This window comes from Danio rerio, chromosome 13, assembly GCF_052040795.2.
Source record: "Danio rerio strain M-AB ecotype USA chromosome 13, GRCz13ab, whole genome shotgun sequence".
In the NCBI taxonomy this organism is placed as follows: domain Eukaryota; kingdom Metazoa; phylum Chordata; class Actinopteri; order Cypriniformes; family Danionidae; genus Danio; species Danio rerio.
This window is the reverse complement of record NC_141033.1, coordinates 1507486-1530000: the sequence shown is the minus strand read 5'-3', so window position 1 is coordinate 1530000 and position 22515 is coordinate 1507486. Positions and strand designations below refer to the sequence as shown.

Here is a 22515-nt window from a genome sequence, read left to right as displayed (position 1 = left end):
CGGCTTGCCAAGCGGGAAAAAAACAGGCTTGTTGAAGTGCTTGTTAAACTGCAGAAGCAGGAGACCCGTCGACAGAGCTTAAACCCTCTCCTCTTTCAATGAAGTCGCCGGTGTGGAAGCATTTTGGATTTCCAGTGAGTTATGTTGACAACGTTCGTGTTGTCAACAAAAAAAACACAGTTTTGCAAGCTCTGCTATGCACGTATTACGTACGGTTCGTCCGATAGACAACACCGGCATCGCGATCCTCCGCCCGCCCCCGTTGCAAATCCGCTCGTGAAAAGTTCACACTCAGGCCCTGTTTACACTGTCTTTGTTTTTAAATGGCATTTTAGAACGACAACGATTTGACATCCACAGTGGCGTGTAGCATTTCTGAGCAGCCCTCCTTCCTCTCTACCTCTGAAAATGCACATCACGTGACCACACAGACACAGACGCACACACAGCCATGCGCTCGAGACAGCAGGTCCAGGCAGTCAGAGGACTGCTTCAATCTTTCACTCACTTGTACTTCGTCATTTTAGCGAACACCTCAGATACTGTTGGCTGGTTCCTGTTGGTTGTGCGTCTTTTTTACCGACGCCATTATAACGACACAGATCACTGCCTATTCACGAGTCCCGCAAAAAAAGTGATTGACAGGTTGTAATTATGTGTGTATCCTGCCTTTATTCATTTACTGTATGATTTGTTTATGGGTAAAACAAAGACCATGCAGGTCAGGTAGTTTAAACAGTAGGCTACAAATAAATAATTGGTCATTAATTAATTAATTATTCATAATCGAATCGAATCGAGGATTTGGGGGATCGTGACACCTTTAATTTGTACGAATTCGTACGAGTTCAGTTGTTAGAAATTGTACGATTTTAAAAAGGGGGCGCGGCACCTAACCCCACCCCTAAACCCAACCGTCATTGGGCGATGAGCAGATCGTACTAAAATGTACGAATTAGATCGTACAAATATGTACGAATTAGCTACTAAATGAAAAAGTTACGAATTGCCGTGAGATTGTGTTGTCCCATCACACATTTTTATAATCGCATCATCTTATAACTTATTAAAATTCTTTTTTGCGCAGTGCAACAACTTCACACATCTACAATGATAAAAACAAATCTGAGGCTGTCTTTGTGTGAGGATCTGGGCAATTTCCCCGAGCTTAATAGCCGTATCAATGAGAACAAAAAGCTGATTTTCCAGCAGCAGCTGATGAAGCGCTGATCATCCATCCACACGCTCAACAGAACACAAGAGAGAAAGAGAGAAGGGGGGAGTCCTGAAAACAAGAGAGGCCGAATGATGGACTGAAGAGCGGCAGCTGATGCTTCAACAGCACATCAATGCGGGATTCATAGCCAAATATAGGTTAAGCTTCTTTCAGCAGTGTTTTAGCCCACTTTAAGTCCCGACAATGGCTTTATGTAAGACTGTGATTGTTGTCAAACACACACAATGTTTTGTTCAGCCGGTTTTCTATCACTGTTGTCAAAACAGTTCGATTTCGTCATAATGTTTGCTTTGATTTTACTTAATTAAACTAGAAATCTGAGAAATCAATGCTCAAAAATGATTTTCTTATTTAGAGTGTCTTGTTTCTAATCCAAAAATATTACAATTCTTAATTTGAGAAGCATTTTCTAGACAAGTAACAAATATTGCCTTTTATTCAGAAATAAAAACTACAAATTAAATGAGTTTTTCTTTAAAACAAGCTAAATTATCTGCCAACAGGGTGAGAAAAATACCCTTGTGTTAAAAGCAAAACAAGATTATTTCCAAGCCAGGCTCATTTTAAAAATGTACCCCTATATACATTTCTGGAGAGCGCCAAATACATCCAACCTAGGCTCATTCTAAAAACGTAGTCCCGTGGACATTTCTGGAGACTGCGAAATATGTCCCGGGAGGTACGTATTTTTGCAGTTTTGGCGAGAAGCTTCTGTGTGCGCTTTTTCACCTCTCAAATGTCTCTCGCGAGTGCCGTTCCCACCTGCGCTGTTCTCGCGTAAACCCACCAGAGGCCGCTGTCGACCCACTGAATGACTGACTGGCCGATCGGCCAATCGACCGGCCCACCTACCCTCCTCCTTCCCTAAACCCGTCCAATTTTACCGATTGACCTCCCGCCCACTTACTTCCCTAAACCCAGCCAAAAGGTTTACAAAAGCCGTCCAGAAAAAAAAAGCCCTCGTCTGATTTTTACCACGTTTTTGGATTTTACCATATTCTCACCCTGTTGTTCACTCGTTTGCTTTATTTTTTGGATTCTGTTTTCGTCTTAACTTCTGGAACCACTCTTCCTTGGACTTGAACCCGGTCATCGTCGTCATCGTGGTCAACTCCTTTTTGTCTGCCAACGTACACGACGAGCTTACTGGACAAACTGGTTGCGGCGGGAAAGCCTTCCACACCGAGGTAAGCGGTCAGCCGGTAAGCACCAAAAGGAACGTCGACACATTGCACCGTAGCATTCGCGGGACTACGTTTTCAGAATAAGTTTGTGTTGAATACACAGGAGCTACGTTTTTTTTTTTAGCTATACGTTTTTTTTTTTTTTTTTGCAGTTTTTGTTTTTGTGAATGCACTAGAGGCCGCTGTGTACGTCTTTTCAGATCTCAAATTTCTCTCTCTTTTTTTTTAGTAACAATAAAAAATATAAATAATCTGTCAATAACCTCATGTTAAAAGGAAAAACAAGATTATTTCAGGTCGGTGGGGGGGCGTTGTCGCTTACGAAAGTGAAAAGCGGGTGGGAGGGGGTTAAGGGGATGTCTGTAAGCCGCTTCTAGCAAGATGCCCATTTTCGTGCTATCCTTTTGCGGACAAAAGTGAAGAGTCGGGGGGCGGAGCAGCGGTCACCATGTAGCCTCTAGCAAGAAGCCGGAGTTTGTGCCGGCTCCTCACGCACAAAAATGAGGTGAGAGGGGGGGGGGGGGGGTAGCTGCGGGCAAAGTGAAGAGCAAGCCTATGTTGATTATTTCGCTTACCCCATTAGCAGATTATTGCTTGTTTTAAGGAGAAACTCAATTAATTTTGACGTATTATTTCTGAAAACAAATACACTATTGCTTCTTGTCTATAGAAAATGCTTCTTGATTTAGTAATCTTTAGATATTTGGACTAGAAACTTAGGAAAAGCCTTTTTATTTTAGACAGTTGTTTTCTTTTCTTTTTTAAAGATCCATATTTCATCATTTCTTATTTAAGCCTCATCTGAACAATCCAGATGCATGCTTTCCCAAATGATGCATGACTTAAAACATGAAGTCCAACAACATGCAGGAATCCAGAGTGACACACCAACACAAAAATGTCGTGTTTAAGAGGTGAGGTCAACTTCTCTAAAACATGCACGGTTTATTACAAGCTAAGCTCTATCGATTTTATCTGGAGCACTTGTGTTTTACTAAACCCGGAGCATTCCTGAACGAAGCGGGTCATTTAAAGGGTCAGTTCACCCCAAAAAAGGAATATTCTGTCATCATTTACGTGTTCTTGTTTCAACCCTGAGTTCATTCTTCTGTTGAACACTGAAGAAGATATTCTGAAGAATGCCGGAAACCTGTAACCATTCACTTCAATAGTAAGAAATAAAATTGTATGGAAGTCAATGGTTACAGGTTTTTAACTTTCTTCAAACTATCTTCTTTTGTGTTTAACAGATGAAAGGAACTCATTAAGGTCTCAAACAAGTAAAGAGTGAGTAAATGATGACAGAAATGCACTTTCGGGGTGAACCGTCCCTTAAAACAAGCACATGCTATGACAAAAGCACTGCAGAATCCTTGATATAGTCCTTCTGAAGCATTATTTTAACTACGGCAGGACTGAATGTTGAAGAAAAAACTGAACTAGCAAACAGCTAATAGTAAGAATGACTATTGTTGTTAGTGAATGGAGAGGCCTCAACCATAGCACTGGCTAGCAGGGCAAAGAGCAGAAGTCAGACCCCAATACTTTTAATAGGGCCGCTACGCTACACGGCCCCCCTCCGGGTCCCAGCTGGCTCCCCAAATCCCAAACAATGCCCCATATCAGCTGACGGAGGCTTTTGTTAGCACCAGATGCTCTTCATCATACTAGTGAAAGCTCCAACACGTGGCTAAAGACCAAAACCAAATACAATGGAAGTCAATGGTTACAGGTTTCCAACATTTTTCAAAACATCTTCTTTTGTGTTCAACAGAGAAAAGGAGCTCTTAAAGGTCTGGAACAAGTAAATGACGACAGAAATGTACTTTTGGGGTGAACCATCCTTCAAAAGCGAGCACAAGCTACGAAAAACACTGCAGAATACTTAATATAGTCCTTCTGAATCTAAAATGAGTCTGAATCTTCTACTAAAATTGTGGCTATATACTCTAACTACACTGTAAAAGCAATGCCCCATATCAGCTGATGGGCTTTTTTTAGCACCGGATGCTCTTCATCATACTAGTGAAATGAAATCTCCAACACATGGCTAACAGACCAAAAGCAAATACCATGGAAGTCAATGGTTACAGGTTTCCAACATTTTTCTAAATATCTTCTTTTGTGTTAAACAAAGGAAAGGAGCTCATAAAGGTCTCAAACAAGTAAAGAGTGAGTAAATGATGACAGAAATGCACTTTTGGAGTGAACCGTCCCTTAAAGCGAGCACACGCTAAAACAAAAACACTGCAGAATCTTTAATATAGTCCTTCTGAATCTAAAATGAGTCTGAATCTTCTACTAAAATTGTGGCTATATACTCTAACTACAGTGTAAAAGCAATGCCTCATATCAGCTGACCGGCTTTTGTTAGCACCAGATGCTCTTCATCATACTAGTGAAAGCTCCAACACGTGGCTAAAGATCAAAACCAAATACAATGGAAGTCAATGGTTACAGGTTTCAAACATTTTTCAAAATATCTTCTTTTGTGTTCAACAGAGGAAAGAAGCTCTTAAAGGTCTGGAACAAGTAAATGATGACAGAAATGTACTTTTGGGGTGAACCATCCTTCAAAAGCGAGCACAAGCTACGAAAAACACTGCAGAATACTTAATATAGTCCTTCTGAATCTAAAATGAGTCTGAATCTTCTACTAAAATTGTGGCTATATACTCTAACTACACTGTAAAAGCAATGCCCCATATCAGCTGATGGGCTTTTTTTAGCACCGTATGCTCTTCATCATACTAGTGAAATGAAATCTCCAACACGTGGCTAACAGACCAAAAGCAAATACCATGGAAGTCAATGGTTACAGGTTTCCAACATTTTTCTAAATATCTTCTTTTGTGTTAAACAAAGGAAAGGAGCTCATAAAGGTCTCAAACAAGTAAAGAGTGAGTAAATGATGACAGAAATGTACTTTTAGGGTGAACCATCCCTTAAAGCGAGCACACGCTAAAACAAAAACACTGCAGAATCTTTAATATAGTCCTTCTGAATCTAAAATGAGTCTGAATCTTCTACTAAAATTGTGGCTATATACTCTAACTACAGTGTAAAAACAATGCCTCATATCAGCTGACCGGCTTTTGTTAGCACCAGATGCTCTTCATCATACTAGTGAAAGCTCCAACACGTGGCCAAAGATCAAAACCAAATACAATGGAAGTCAATGGTTACAGGTTTCCAGCATTTTTCAAAATATCTTCTTTTGTGTTTAACAGAGGACAGGAGCTCTTAAAGGTCAAAAAACAAGTAAATGATGACAGAAATGTACTTTTGGAGTGAACCATCCCTTAAAGCGAGCACACGCTAAAACAAAAACACTGCAGAATACTTAATATAGTCCTTCTGAATCTAAAATGAATCTGAATCTTCTACTAAAATTGTGGCTATATACTCTAACTACAGTGTAAAAGCAATGCTCCATATCAGCTGACGGAGGCTTTTGTTAGCACCAGTTGCTCTTGATCATACTAGTGAAAGCTCCAACACGTGGCTAAATATCAAAACCAAATACAATGGAAGTCAATGGTTACAGGTTTCCAACATTTTTCAAAATGTTTTCTTTTGTGTTTAACAGAGGACAGGAGCTCTTAAAGATCTGGAACAAGTAAATTATGACAGAAATGTACTTTTGGACTGAACCGTCCCTTAAAGCGAGCACACGCTAAAACAAAAACACTGCAGAATCCTTAATATAGTCCTTCTGAATCTAAAATGACTCTGAATCTCCTACTAAAATTGTGGCTATATACTCTAACTACAGTGTAAAAGCAATGCTCCATATCAGCTGACAGGCTTTTGTTAGCACCAGTTGCTCTTGATCATACTAGTGAAAGCTCCAACACGTGGCTAACAGACCAAAAGTAAATACTATAGAAGTCAATGGTTACAGATTTAAAACATTTTTCTAAATATCTTATTTACAGGAACAAGTAAAGAATGAGTAAATGATGACAGAAATGTATTAAAGCAAGTACACGCTTCGACAAACGGACTGGAGAATTCTTGTTATGCTACTTCTGAATCATTCTAAAACTAAAGCTATACACTCACCGGCCACTTTAATAGGTACACCTGTCCAACTGCTCATTAACGCAAATTTCTAATCAGCCAATCGCATGGCAGCAACTCAATGCATTTAGACATGCAGACATGGTCAAGACGATCTGCTGCAGTTCAAACTGAGCATCAGAATGGATAAGAAAGGGGATTTAAGTAACTTCGAATGTGGCATGGTTGTTGGTACCAGACGGGCTGGTCTGAGTATTTCAGAAACTGCTGATCTACTAGGATTTTCACGCACAACCATCTCTAGGATTTACAGAGAATGGTCCAACAAAGAGGAAATATCCAGTGAGCGGCAGTTCTGTGGGTGCAAATGCCTTGTTGTGGTCAGAGGAGAATGGCCAGACTGGTTCCAGCTGATAGAAAGGCAACAGTAACTCAAATAAGCACTCGTTACAGCCGAGGTCTGCAGAAGAGCATCTCTGAACAAACAACACGGCCAACCTTGAGGCGGATGGGCTACAGCAGCAGAAATGTTTTAATTTGTACCTATAAATGTATAGGTTGGCACCTCTACCCAGTCAGATCGCTACAACACATCAAATCTTACCTTGAAGGACTCCAGTTGCTGATTAATGACTTCTGTTTCCAATCCGACAGACCCCTGGGACTCCTCTTGCCTTTCCGCAGTGCTCAGGTTGCTGGTAAACTCCTGCGTCTTGCTGTAAAACTCCTCCAGATGACCGAGCGTCTCCTCAACCTGCTCCTTTCTCGCGGTGGCTCTGTCCATCAGCTTTCCACACTGTTTTCCAAGCGTCTCCAAGTCTCTCCTCAGACCCAGCAGATCCGGCGAAGCCTCCGACTCCAGCATCTTCCTGCAACTGTCTCTCCCGTTGGATGTGTTGCGCGTCAGATCCTGAAGCTTGGCTACGAACGCTTCGATGGCACTTTTCTGATCTCTCAAGATCTCAAGATCTCGTCCCACAGGAGCCATGCCATCTAGCTCATCGTCCAAGTCTGCGAAGCTTGCAAACATCTCCCGAATGCTGTTCTGGAACTGTCCGATTCCAAGAAGTTTGCTCTCCAAACTGGAGCAAGCATCGTCCACCTTTTTACTAATGGACATGTGGTCTTTTTCCAGGCTGTCTGCTTGCAGAAGAAGATCTGTAACACCTTCGGCCTCGCATGCATCAACAACGAGTCCTTGTGCGATACTTTTGAGATGCTCGATCTGCTTGTGGACGCTCTCCAAAGCGTTCTGCTGAGCCTTCATATTGCTCAGGCTTTTATTGCTGAAAGCCTGGACACCCAATGAGGAGTGAACATCCAGCACTTTCCTTGCGCTCTCCAATTGTCCTTTAGCTTCCTTCTGGAGGTCATTGAACTCTTTCAGCTTCTGCGAGATGCTTTCTAACGCCTCTCGCTTGAGCGTCAGATCTTCCGTCAGCTTATCAGCTCTTTTACCAATTGATAGCTTGTCCTCCTTAATTGCATCTCCATCTGTTGTGATGACCTCCAGGAGGCCGTCTGCCGCACTGTTCATCATTTCTATGTGTCCTCTATGCTTATCGATGTCCTTCTGGATGGCCTTTAATTGCGAGAGCGATCCTTCAATCTCGACCGAGCTTACGCTGAGCTTCACCGTGTTCTCCGTGTCTTCACACTCCTGCAACCACGAGTTCAGCTTCTCAGCGTTCTCCTTGTATTTCAGTGCCCTCTGCATTGCCGTCTGAAGCTTTTCTGCTTGTTCCGCGTTGCTTTTCTTCACATCTTCCCAGTTGGACTTTAAAGCAGAGAGCTGTCCTTGAAGAGCCACCTTTTCTGCGCCTTCGGTGCTCTGGAGGAGAGCTTCTCCCTCTTTCATGATGGTTCTGTAAGGTTCTTCGTGGTCATTAATGGTTTTCTGAACAGCGCTGTTGTCTTTGAGACTCTGTTTGAGCTTCTGCACATCAGCAGAGATGGGTTGTGGATTGCATTGGTCTTGTAGAGTTTGATTCAGCCAGGATTGGAAGTCTTTCGATGTCTGGTGGAACTGCTGAGAGCTGGCGAAAGCCGAGTTGAGCTGCTCGATCCGCTTAGCTGGCGAACACAAGATGAAATATAACATTGTTACATTAGAAATCTTGGTCAGACGTCATTTTAAGATAAGATTTTAGTTGTTAACAACCCAATAACTATGACTTTTGCTTCAATAGACATCTTATTTGCTGCTTAATAATAGTTATTAAGGTAATAGTTGGGTTTAGGCAGCTTGCCTGGTGAACACTAGGTAAAATATAACATTGTTACATAAAAATTCTTGGTCAGGATTCATTTTATGGTACAATTTTTTTGTATTAACAAACCAATAACTACAATTTTTGCATCAGTAAACTAATAATTAGATGCTTATTAATAGTTATTAAGGTAATAGTTGGGTTTAGGCAGCTCGTCTGGTGAACACAAGGTAAAATTTAGCATTTGTTACATAATAAATCTAGGTCAGACTTCATTTTATGGTACAATTCTTGGTATTAACAAACCAATAACTATGACTTTTGCCTTAATAAACTGATAATTTGCTGCTTATTAATAGTTATTAAGGTAATAGTTGGGTTTAAGCCGCTTGCCTGGTGAACACAAGGTAAAATTTAGCATTTGTACCATAAGAAATCTTGGTTAGAATTTCATTTTAGGATACAATTCTAGCTATTATCAACCCAATAACTATGACTTGCCTCAATAAACATCTAATTTGCTGCCTTTTAATAGATATTAAGGTAATAGTTGGGTTTAGGACGCTTGTATGGTGAACACAAGGTAAAAAATAATATTGTTATTTTAGAAATCTTGGTCAGACTTCATTTCAGGGTATAATTCTTGGTATTAACAAAAACAAAACTATGATTTTTGCCTCAATAAGCTGATGATTTGTTGCTTATTAATAGTTATTAAGGTAATAGTTGCTGCTATTCTGGTGAAAACAAGGTAAAATATAACATTGCTATATAACAAATCTAGGTCAGACTTTATTTTAAAGTACAATTCTAGCTATCAACAACACAACAACTATAACTTTTGCTTTAATAGACATCTAATTTGCTGCTTATTAATAGTTATTAAGGTAATAGTTGGGTTTAGGCAGCTCGTCTGGTGAACACAAGGTAAAATTTAGCATTTGTTACATAATAAATCTTGGTCAGACTTCATTTTATGGTACAATTCTTGGTATTAACAAACCAATAACTATGATTTTTGCCTTAATAAACTGATAATTAGATACTTATTAATAGTTATTAAGGTAATAGTTGGGTTTAAGCCGCTTGCCTGGTGAACACAAGGTAAAATTTAGCATTTGTACCATAAGAAATCTTGGTCAGACTTCATTTTAGGATACAATTCTAGCTATTATCAACCCAATAACTATGACTTGCCTCAATAAACATCTAATTTGCAGCTTAATAATAGATATTAAGGTAATAGTTGGGTTTAGGACGCTTGTCTGGTAAACACAAGGTAAAAAATAATATTGTTATTTAAGAAATCTTGGTCAGACTCCATTTTAGGGTATAATTCTTGGTATTAACAAAAACAAGACTATGATTTTTACCTTAATAAGCTGATTATTTGTTGCTTATTAATAGTCATTAAGGTAATAGTTTAGGCTGCTTGTCTGGTAAACACAAGGTAAAATTTAACATTGCTATATAATAAATCTTGGTCAGACTTTGTATTAAGGTGCAATTCTAGCTATCAACAACCCAATAACTATAACTTTTGCTTTAATAAACTGATAACTTGCTGCTTAATAATAGTTATTAAGGTAGTAGTTGGGTTTAGGCTGCTATTCTGGTGAAACAAGGTAAAATATAACATTGCTATGTAACAAATCTTGGTCAGACTTCATTTTAAAGTACAATTCTAGCTATCAACAACACAATAACTATGACTTTTGCCTCAATACTTGGCTAATTTGCTGCTTATTAATAGTTATTAAGGTAATAGTTGGGTTTAGGACGCTTGTCTGGTGAACACAAGGTAAAATATAACTTCGTTACATAAGAAATCTTGGTCAGACTTCATTTTAGGGTACAATTCTAGCTATGATGGGATGTGGAATAAGATCACGCACTTTAAAGTACTAATAAACAGCAAATATCTTAATTATAATAATAAGACCAACCCAGGCTCATTGGATATATGCGCAATACGTGAAATACGTTTTAAATCTATATTTTTGAGAATATCAAATGTGTTACTGGGCTATATTTTCTCATGCATGCCACATACTGGTCATACCTTCTCATACATGTGCGTTAGAATTTAGGGGTTTTTCATGAGTATATCACCCATCGACTGACCCGCACCCTAATATAGTTGTGTTTCTAAAGTAGAAATTTTGCGTGTCACAGATCACAGATGGTTAGTACAAGAACTCCTTCTCACATGGAAAAGATTGCTTTTATCACACGCCGCGTCATGTTTTAGTTAGGACATGGTAGGGTCCTTTAATAGTAAGAAATAGCTTTCTTCAATATTAGCTTTCTTAAATATTAATAATTAAAAATGTATGATATAAATATACATTTGACAGCCCCAAAGTGCTTCGTGCCACAGTTTTGCATTCAATTGTCCCATTCAATGATAGGAAAAACAACATTTAACATTTGTAGCCTAAAAAAATGTAAAAATAAACATATAATTTGTATAGTTTGACCTTTAGTAACATCTAAAATAGTCACTACATATCCTCCAAACACTGAAAATGTACACATTTTATTAATAAATTAGGTGCAATTTAAATAAATTCATAAATTAGAACCAAGTATTACCAAACTACCGAAAAGTTAATCCAACATCATATTGACGTCAAATACTGACATTTATTCGTCAGGCATGGCAACCAAAATCCTACATCTGATAGACGTCATAGTGGTAACCATAACATGACGTCAAGCTGTAACATCATTAGATGTTGATATTTGGTTGATTTTAGGTTGTGTTGGAAAGTGACCAAAATCCAACGTCGAGTCAACATCTTAAACCAACATCGTATTGACGTCAAATACTGATACATTTATTCGTCAGGTATGGCAACCAAACATCTGATAGACGTCATGGTGGTAACGTCCACACAACGAAAAGCTGTGACATCATTAAACGTTGATATTTGGTTGATTTTAGATTGGATGTTGGACATGGACATAAACCAATACGTTGGGTTCTGACGTCAACCCGATTTTTATTTCCAAATAAAATGCAACCTCCCTATGACATTGGGCTACACGGTCAATCTGACGTCATGTTGGCATCCTGTGCCTACATCCAATCAGCTTGCAGTAGAAAAAAACAAGCCACGCCCACTGTTTTCTCATTCAATATTCTATTTCTGTAGGAACTGCGTCACAATACGAAAAACAGAAACGGTCCAAGCTTGCGAACTTTAAAGAGTAGCTGAAGTAAACTCCAATACCTGCTTTCTCCTCGAGTTGTCTGAATGGTTTCGTGACGCTCTCCAGCTGTTTACTAAGATCTGCTCTGAGATATTCTTCAGTAATCATCTTGGAAAGCTCTGCGCAGATGCATTCGGCCTCCTTCAGCCTCTTCTTCTCCTCTCGCAGCTGAGAAAGCATCTCATTGGTGGCCTGGATCTGCTTCTTGACTTCATCAGGTCTGCTGCTGAGGCTCTGCTGGTTATTCAGCTCAGTCTCCAAGCAAGTGGCGCTTTTACTGAGGCTCTGCAGGAGCTGCTGGAATTGAGTGGTCTTCCCGACAGCTCGTTCAATGAGAGCGTGTCTTTCAGAAAGCTGACCCGTCAAAGCCTGCCACTTCTGGGAAAGAGACGCCAGCTGATCCTGGACCTGCTGTACTGCTGGATCCTGCTTCTCTGATGCGCTGCTGGTGATTGATGCGGCGGCTTCGGTTAATTTCTCATACTGAGGCTTGCGGCTGTCAAACTCCTGCAGGAGGATCTAATTAAAGAAACAACACGGTACATTAGTAGTGCTGGGCAAAAGGTAATTAACACATTACCAACAAAATAACCATTTGTTTTGACGTATATTTAAGGGTGTGTGCTGCGCATATTTATTATGTATATATAAATACCAACCCAAGCTCATTATGAAAACGTAGTCCCGCGGACGTTTCTGGAGACAGCGGAATACGTCCCGGGGGGTACGTACGGGCGCGTTTATTTTTGTCAAGCGAACGCTGCGGGGCAGTGTGACGCTGTTCCCTTTCGCGCTTGCCTTACCTCCTTGTGGAGGGCTTCCCCGCTGCAACCCGTTTGTCCACTCAGCTAAGCGTGTACGTCGGCAGGCTCGAGATGCAATGAGGAGTCGACCACGGCGACCGGTTTCGAGTCCGGGAAAGAGCGGTTCCAGCAATCAGGTAAGACAAAAACAGAATCCCAAAAATTAAGTGAACGAGTTTCGTGACAGGGTGAGAACGCGGCGAAATCTGAAAACGCGGTAGAAAAAAAAATCTGGGCTTTTCTTTTTTTGGACGGCTTTTGTAAACTGTTGCTCGGGTTTAGGGAAGCGAGCAGGCGGGCGGGTCGATCGGTAAAATTGGTTGGGTTCAGCGAAGGAGGAGGGCGGGTCGGCCGATTGGCCGGTTGCGCAGTCAATCATGCGGTCAGTCGGACAGCGGCCTCTCGCGGATTCGCGAAAACAAAAACTGCAGCCGTACAAACCCGCCCGGGACATATTCCGCGGTCTCCAGAAACGTCCGCGGGGCTACGTTTCCACAATGAGCCCGGGTTGATAAATACACACATGCATGCATTTTCTCCACCCTTACTCTACACACATAACCTCTAATATTATTAATTCTTGACAGACCACCTGTAGAAAACACATCCTTTCACCCCTCGGACACTTTAACCGGCACATTCAGTCTACCTGTACTTGCTGCTTTTGTGTCTTCAGCATGTTGGGATCCACAGATAAGGGTCCCAGGACGCCCATCATCAGCTCCTTCTCCTGCAGCCACTGCGAGAGCTGCGGTCGGGTCGTCTGGAAGAGCTCCAGCATGCGGGACGACTCCTCCAGGTGCTGCTTCCGGATCTCCATTGACCCCTTGACCTCCTCCCATCCAGCATCTGTGTGTGAAGAGCAGCACACATCCCTCCATCACTCCCAGCGCAATACTGGTCAAGATCATTACATATAGTAACATAATAGTAACATATGCAAAAATTATCATATTAATTATATAATATAAGAATAATGCAATATTTTATAGTGACATTTGTTTTTATTAGTTTTTTTTATTTCAATACCGTTTTTGAATTTGTTTTGCATTTCAGAGATGTTCATTGTAGTTTAGCATGGTTTTATTATAGCTTTATATTTTAGAAAAACATTTCTATTTAGTTTTTAGTTTTCTATATATATACAGTGCGTGAAACTCTAAACTGAGCTCAGATACATTCTGTCTCCACTGATCATTCTGGAGATGTTTCAGCAGCTTCATTGGAGTTCACCTGTGCTCAGTTCAGCTGATTGGACATGATCTGAAAAGGCTACACCTGTCTATATAAGGGCCCAGGGTTGACAGTGCATGTCAAAGCACAAACCAAGCATGAAGACAAAGGAACTGTCTGTAGATCTCCGAGACAGGATTGTCTGGAGGCACAAGGCTGGGGAAGCTTACAGAAACATTTCTGCTGCTCTGAAAGTTCCAATGAGCACAGCGGCCTCCATCATCCGTAAGTGGAAGATGTTTGACCACCAGGACTCTTCCTAGAGCTGGCCGGCCATCTAAGCTGAGTGATTGGGGAAAAGGGCCTTAGTCAGGGAGGTGATCAATAACCCGATGGTCACTCTGTCTGAGATCCAGCGTTCTTCTGTGGAGAGAGGAGAACCTTAGAGAAGGACAACCATCTGTACAGCAATCCACCAATCAGGCATCTGTATGGTAGAGAGGCCAGACGGAAGACACTCCCCGCCTGGAGTTTGCCATCTGAAGGACTCTCAGAGCATCAGAAACTAAACTCTCTGCTCTGATGAGACTCAAACTGAACTCTGGAGTGAACGCCAGGCGTTACGTTTGGAGAACAGCAGGCGGTGCTCATCAGCAGGCTAACAGCATCCCTACAGTGAAGCATGGTGGTGTTGGCATCATGCTGTGGGGATGTGTTTCAGCAGCAGGAACTGGAAGACTAGTCAGGATAGAGGGAAAGACAAATGCAGCGATGTACAGAGACATCCTGAATGAAGACCTGCACAAGAGTGCTCTTGACCTCAGACTGAGGCGATGGTTCATCTTCCAGCAGGACAACGACCCAAAGCACACCGCCAACATATCAACGGAGTGGCTTCACAACAACAACTCGGTGAATGCCCTTGAGTGGCCCAGCCAGAGCCCAGACCTAAAGCCTATTGAACATCTCTGGAGAGATCTGAAAATGGCTGTACACCGGCGCTTCCCATCCAACCTGATAGAGCTTGAGAGATACTGCAAAGAGAAACAGGCCAAAATTCCCAAAGACTGGTGTGCAGAGCTTGTGGCATCATATTCAGAAAGATTTGAGGCTGTAATTGCTGCCAAGGAAAGTATTGAGCATATATATAAATATATATATATATATATATATATATATGGGCCAGATTTCAGTTCACAGTTGTGCAGGAGATGAGTGTGTGTTTTTTGCACCTGGCCATCCGTCTGTCCGTCCACACCGCAGATAAAACAGATGAATGCCTTTGGATGTGATGGATGGATGCATACCTATCTGTGCCAGCATGTGCTTCCACTTTTGTGCGTCGGGTGAGTCCGGGTTCTCCTGGATCAAGCGCTGGAGATTCTCCCTCAGCTGCTGGAGCTGATCCTGCTTTTGCTTCATGTTCTCTTCAAAGACCTGCAGACAGACGCAATAATCAGCTGCTTCAGGACTGTTATAGAGATGATTATATGAAGGTTTGATGAGTAACTCAAGTATGAGGTGACATGAATAAAACCGTCGATTTATTTAGGCGGAAGCGGCAAGCTACAAGCTTTACATGTTTGCATCAGTTTTATATCTTCTAAATGTGAATTTATCACATTAATCTGCACATGCTCACTTATACATATCTAGAAAGCAAACAGTACTCGTACTAACTAAAATGTATACATATTAATAGGTTTTCTTTACCTTCTGCTGCTCCAGCTGTGATTTGACCGAGTCGTTCCCAGATGGGTGTCTCCTCCAGGATGCCGCCGTCTTCTTTGCATCCTCCATCCACTGACGCAGAGACTCGGCCTGTTCACAAACACCCTCAAATTTCTTCAGCAAAGCATTAAAGTCTGAAGACCGGCTCTTCAGCAGCTCCCCGAGATGATCATAATCCTTATTAATGCAGGACACGTTCTGCTGGACCGTCATCAGCTCTACATAATACAACAACAGATACACAGCGGTCACTAAATTAGTCAAAGCTTACAGCTTAAAATGCTGTTGTTACTAATATTGGTAACACTTTACCTGAAGGGGTGTTTATAAGCCCTTTATAATCATGCACTGTAAAATATCACACTTAATAGCAGCTGTCATAAGCAAGCTGATTATGATTATAAAGACGTCATGACAGTCTTATGAACACCCCCTTGAAGTAAACCCAAAACTAATCCATCATTAGCATGAACTTTCACCTTGGTTTGTCAGAAAGGCATGATTTCCTGGACCAGAACCATTGCTGACAACCGATCCTACAGAAAAAAAACACCGATATCCCGTCTGTTTGCATTCTCCAGAGACGGACTGAATGAGTGATCATGCAGAACACAGACGTGTGATGAATGTTTCGCTCCAATCTTAAAATACGCCGTGGCAATACCTGAGTTGTGATGTATCTTGGCTTTGGCTGGCGATGTCAAAACACTGATTAGGCTACACAGAGCAGATCCCTTGCTATTTATATCCTGGACCGCGGGAGATTTGGAGGTCCAGGCGTCCAGCAAGTCCTGCAGACAGAAGGAAAAGACCAGCAAATGTCTTTTAAGAACTCTACAACATACAGTTGCAGTCTTAATTATTCGCCCTCCTGTATATTTCCCAATTTCTGTTTAACAGTAGAGACTTTGTCGCACCCTTGGTATCCTTTATGCAGTGGAAACGCAAGCCTGATAAAAGTGACCCGTACTGACCTGTATCGTACAATACTGTACTAAGCCATATCTATATATTCGCATCGTACAATACTGTACTAAGCCATATCTATATATTCGCATTAAAAAGAAAATTTGTGCTTGATTTGGTTTTTTTAAAAGTTATGTATAAAAATTTTTGCATCTTATATTTGATGAAAAAAATTATGGGAACTGCAAGAAAGAAAAAAAAAAATAATAAAATATATATATATATATATATATATATATATATATATATATATATATATATATATATATATATTATATTATATATATATATGTTTTTTTTCTTATATATATATATAATTTTATATTTTAATATTTTATTTTATATTATATATATATATTTTTTTTTTCATTTATTTATTTTTTTTTCATTTATCAAAAAAAAATTATACCAAATCTATGGATTTTTTTTTTTGATAAATGAAAAAAAAAAAGAAATAAATGAAAAAAATTTTTTTATATATATATATATATATATATATATATATATATATATATATATATATATATATATATATATATATATATATATATATATTTTTTTTTTTTTTTTAATCAAAAAAAAAAATCCATAGATTTGGTATAAATCTTAACATTTCCAAGACCTGGTACTAATATTAAAATACAAATTGAGGGTCGATAGATAACACAGAAGTAGTTGGGTTTAGGTATTGGGTAGAATAAGGAATGTAGAATAAGATCCTAAGTACTAATACATAACAATGAGCAGGTAATAAAGCACTAGTTAATAGTGAAACTGAAGTATTCCTGTTATTTCATTGCTGTTTTAGATCTTCTGTGCATTTATTTTCATTGTGTAATGCTGAATGATTTATTATCGTAGTGTAAGAGTGAACAGCAGGACTCACGTTGACCGTTTTCAGGTCAGTTCTCAGGCCCTGTTCACTGCAGTTGGGCTGAAGTGTTGGCACTCGCTCTTTTGTCTCCTCTAGCCACTTCATTAACACTCCTGCAGCCGCTCTGAACTCCTGCAGCTGATTCTGACATGACGAGACCTCCGCCATTCTGCAACACACAATCACACACACACACACAGAGCTTCAGTAAACAGCTCCACTTCTGGACACATGCAGAACTAACGCTATATTGATTATAATATTGTTTCATTAGAGCATATTCTTTAACCAACCTAGGCTCATTATTGATATGTATCCCTATATACATTTCCGGAGAGCATCAAATACGTCCCAGGAGCTACGTTTTTTGCAGTTTTTGTTTTCACGAATCCACCAGAGGCCGCTGTGAACGCTTTTTCAGATCTCAAATTTCACTCACGAGTGCCATTCATGCCTGCTGTTCTCATGTAAATCCACCAGAGGCCGCTGTCGACTGACTGACAGACTGACTGACCAATCTCCCCACTGGTAACAACACTAAACCCATCCCTATGAAGGTAAGCGGTCAGCTGGTAGTGCGCAAAGCAGGGGTGGCCAACCTGGAGAGCCACCTTCTTGCAGATTTCAGTTGCAACCCAGTTCAAACACACCTGCCTGTAGTTATCACGTGGTGTTCAAGTCCTAATTAATTGGTTCAGGTGTGTTTGATATGGGTAGCAACTGAACTCTGAGGAAGGTGGCTCTCCAGGAACAGGGTTGGCCACGCCTGGCGTAAAGGAACGGCATCATACTGCAGTTTTAAAGCCTCTGGCTACATAATTTGCGTTCTGCAGAAATGTACACAGGGCTACGCTTTCAGAATGAGCCTATGTTGTCTTAAACAGTCCTAGCTAATCAAACATTCTCTTAAAGTTTCATTTATTCAGTCAAACTTATTTATTCACCCAAAAAACTTGAGCTTCTTCCTTCTGTTGGACACAAAAGAAGCTTAGTTGCTTGAGGAATGCTGCAAAAAAACAGCCATTGACACCCATGGATATTCTTCAAAACATCTCCTTTTGTGTTTAACAGAAAAAAAATTCGTTCAATTTTGGTAGTATTTTTTTTTGTTTGTTTTCAGCTTTAATGCAATTAAAAAGCAGGGAAATACACAAACCAAGACAAAAAAAAATGATTAGGACACACTGGAATATTAGATTACAATGTTTTTGTTTAAGGGACGGTTCACCCAAAAATGAAAATCGTGTCATCATTTACTCACCATTTACTCATCCCAAACCTGTTTGAGTTTCTTCAGTTGCACATAAAAGAAGATATTTTGAAAAATGTTGGAAACCTGTATCCATGATTCACCTACAATTTGTTTTCCCTACAAACGAAGTCAATGGTTACAGGTTTCCAGCATTCCTCAAACCTTGAGACCACTTAAGGGAGAGCAAATGAGTAAGGGTGCGTTCACACCTGTGAATCGATTCAGTTGTTGCGAAACAGAGATTACAATTGTTACATTGTTGCTCTTTGCTCTTGGAGCGGTTCGCTTTCACACTGCAAAGTTTCTAATCGGACCAAAAGAGCTAAAACAAGTCACGTGCGAGTAAACTCTCCTCACATTGGTCAGAGTGTCAGGGTTTATTTTGCAGCGTCCCGCTCAGCTGTCAGGAGAGGTGGTGGTTTAGTGGTGATTGACAGGGTGCGCGCGCGACGTGTCTGAGGAGAGATGCGGTGGGGAGGGGTGAGAAGGGTGCGCGACGATGCCTATTTGAGGACCAGGAGGGAGACGCGAGATTACCGGGAGATCATCACTCGTTTGCGGGCATCCGGAGACTCGCAAAACTTCCCGCCCTACTTATAAATCTCTCTTCATATAGCCGTATGCCTATTACATATCCATAAAACACTGTGATATAACCGCGCTCGGATCGGATCGCTTTCTTACTGCAGTCAAACAGCTCCAGGGTTCGTTTCAATCGAGCCGAGACCACCTCATTCAAGCGATCTCAGAGCGATTACTTTGGCGTGGAACAGATCGCGATTGCCCTGTTCACATATGCCAAACGAACCGCGCTAACTTGGCAAACGAGACAAGTTCCGAAACAAAAGTGTAGGTGTGAAAGCAGCCTAAATGTTCAGTTTTGAACAAACTATTCCTTTAAGTGTAGATGTTATGCTATGTGCTCTGTTTTAATGACGTCATACTTCTCTGTCAGTGTCTCCTTGAGAGCGTTGAAGTTGTCAGAGATGTTCTTCATCTTGTTCTGGAGAAGATCTGCACTTCCTTCAGGACCGAGTTTACTGAGCTCTTCTGAGAGTTTGTGCAGAGTCTCCACGTCCTTCACATGCTGAGATAACTCCGCGCTCGTGTCCTACAAACAAACACTGTTACAACCTCAACGAGAGACATTCATGGATTATAATAAAGGCACACAGACGAGCTATCGGGGTTCAACATAAACAAAAAACCCTTTAGTTTAATAATAGTTCTTAGCCTTTATTATTATGTTAGATACCGAAGCCTGATATATATTATTTTATTAGACATGTTTACATTTCTGGAGTTTGCATGTTCTCTCTGCGTTCGCGTGGGTTTCCTCCGGGTGCTCCGGTTTCCCCCACAGTCCAAAGACATGTGGTACAGGTGAATTGGGTAGGCTAAATTGTCAGTAGTGTATGAGTGTGTGTGTGAATGTGTGTGTGGATGATTCCCAGAGATGGGTTGCGGCTGGAAGGGCATCCACTGCGTAAAAACTTGCTGGATAAGTTGGCGGTTCATTCCGCTGTGGCAAACCCCGGATTAATAAAGGGACTAAGCCGACAAGAAAATAAATGAATGTTTACATTTCTGAATGTAATATTTGTGAGATATTTAATGTAATCTGACCTACAGTATCCTCTGATTAGATATTTCAGCTTACTTTAGGTCAAACTATACAAGCTATGCATCTAATATGACTTTTCTTTTAGGATGTACTGTATGTAGAAACAAGCACAAGTCTTGTAAAACACTTACAATGTCTATCGGTGCTCTAGATCTGCCGCTTTCAGACTGTTCAATGATTATTTTCTCGCATAGACTGATTGCATTCACAATGGAATGAACCATTATAGGGGTAGTCAGATAAATATTGATATTATATATTATGTTAATGATTAACATTACTATTTAAAGGGCACCTATGGTGAAAAATCTACTTTTCAAGTTGTCTGGACAGATATGTGTATAAGTATTGGGGTGATATAAACACACAGTACTTTTTTTCAATTTAACAACATAAAAATGGTGGACCAATAGGAGCGGTTTTTAGATCAACCGCAACTTTACGTAGGAGTGCGTCCCCCCGCCCACCAATATTGATTGACAGGCGCGTGTCACCATATCCTCAGTTTGTTGTTTCACGTCTGCCATTTTCAGCGTGCGAGTCACAGCGGTGTCGCTAGAGGAACACCCTTGCTCTATTTTGAGATGTAAGGCTCATTCGGGCTCAAGACAAGATCAGCATTCGGTAGGTTTGCAAACGTGTACTTTTCATTGCGTCAACCTTAAACTTCAGCCGTTTGCATTTCTCGAGGTCACAGAAGTCGCCTTTGCCTCACGTAGTGTCTCTTTGTTGCTGTGTGTGTGTGTGTGTGTGTCAGAGAGAGAGAGAGAGAGAGAGAGAGAGAGAGAAAGAGCGCGCTTATGTGTGTGTGTTTATACAGACAGCTTGTTATAGGCTGTCTGGACTCTGTATAGCTGGGTGGTTTTCGATTTTGTTCTCCCCCCACTCGTTAGTGTGAAACGGGCGTGGCGGGTAGAAAACAGGGCGAGTCGGGCAGCGGGACGACACATGCTGAATATAAGCGGGAGCGGTCGGATTTGTGCTAGAACCTGGCAGGATTCAATATTTAGTCCCGCGCTGATCTCTACCAGAGTGCCATCTGAACATGCGAATGTCCGTGTCTGGTGTGCCGTGTAGCGACTCTAAGTGGGTCATCCGGTGCCTCAGTCAAAGTTAATTAAGTGCGCGTGGTTATTAGTCTGTGTACAAGCTCGGCACTTTAAACTCGCACACAGTTTGCTGAGAAACTATACAAAGACACGAATGATTGTGTACTCTCTGCTTGGTCTGTGGCCGAGGCTGAATGCTCATCTTCTCATGCAGCGTCTCTGTCTGCCTGCTTGTTCCCAAACACAGAGCGGGCGAGCTCTTGGCTCCGCCCCCTTGATACGTTGGGCGGGAATTTGAAACTAATTTTCATGTGAAGCTACACGCCCCTAAAACAGCAAACTGTGTACACGCCCCCAAATAACACTTTTGAACTGTGTGTTGAACTGAACCTAAACTGGCACACTCAGAAAAACAATAATACTAATATTAAATCATGTGCCCTTTAAAATACAGATCAGGCCGAACTATTTCTCAGTTTTAAAGGGCTGACCACTTCCCAGATCTTGCTTTGACATCCTTCAGGAGGGATCAAGTGTTAATCAAAACGATTAACCCCACCAATACCCCCCTGCAATTCATGCACACATACTACTTCACCTGTACGAGCTGTGAGAGTTCAGCGATGTTCCTCTGGGCTCCGTCTGTCTCTGTGAGAGCCTGCGAGCTCTTCAACACAAACTGCTGCAGCTCCTCGGATGTCTTCTCGAACTCCTCCACCTTCAGCTTCAGCTCCTCCATCCGCTTCAGCTTCAGTTTGTGCCGTTCAGAGGCGTCGGTGAAGCGCTGGCTCAAAGCCTCCATCCGGGTCTGCAGGAGAGCAGCGGCGGCTGGGTCTGCGCTCTCCACAAACGCCTTCACCTTCAGCTGCATGGCGGAGACGCTGCTCTGCCGGCTGATCATGTCCTGCTCCAGAGCCTGACACACAATGTTGTCTAGTTATGAACTCAACGGTTTTAGTAGGTTTCAGATATTTATGGACTAATGAAATTGATCTTAGCAGTTGTAACTTTATTTAGTAATCCAGCAAAGCTTTTCTCCAAAACAACCTTGCTGAAAAAATCCAGCTTAAACCAGCCTAGGCTGGTTGGCTGGTTTTAGCTGGTCAACCAGGCTGGTTTTAGAGGGGTTTTGGCCACTTCCAGGCTGGTTTCCAGCCATTTCCAGCCTGGTCT

General features: G+C 41.2%; 1 protein-coding gene across 31 annotated transcripts in view; it reads right to left on the bottom strand.

Annotated features, from left to right (window-relative positions):
• dst (dystonin) overlaps positions 1–22515 on the bottom strand; it is a 291289-nt gene that overhangs the window by 115904 nt on the left and 152870 nt on the right. For all 31 annotated transcript variants that reach the window (XM_087278762.1, XM_087278728.1, XM_087278746.1 and 28 more), the window contains 10 exons: positions 21941–22258; positions 19614–19780; positions 17430–17586; positions 16242–16368; positions 16057–16113; positions 15560–15795; positions 15154–15283; positions 13323–13522; positions 11891–12389; positions 7049–8517 (listed from right to left, as the gene is read on the bottom strand). In XM_087278762.1, coding sequence (XP_087134888.1) covers positions 7049–8517; positions 11891–12389; positions 13323–13522; positions 15154–15283; positions 15560–15795; positions 16057–16113; positions 16242–16368; positions 17430–17586; positions 19614–19780; positions 21941–22258 — 3360 coding nt within the window. The remainder of the gene's footprint in view (positions 1–7048; positions 8518–11890; positions 12390–13322; positions 13523–15153; positions 15284–15559; positions 15796–16056; positions 16114–16241; positions 16369–17429; positions 17587–19613; positions 19781–21940; positions 22259–22515) is intronic.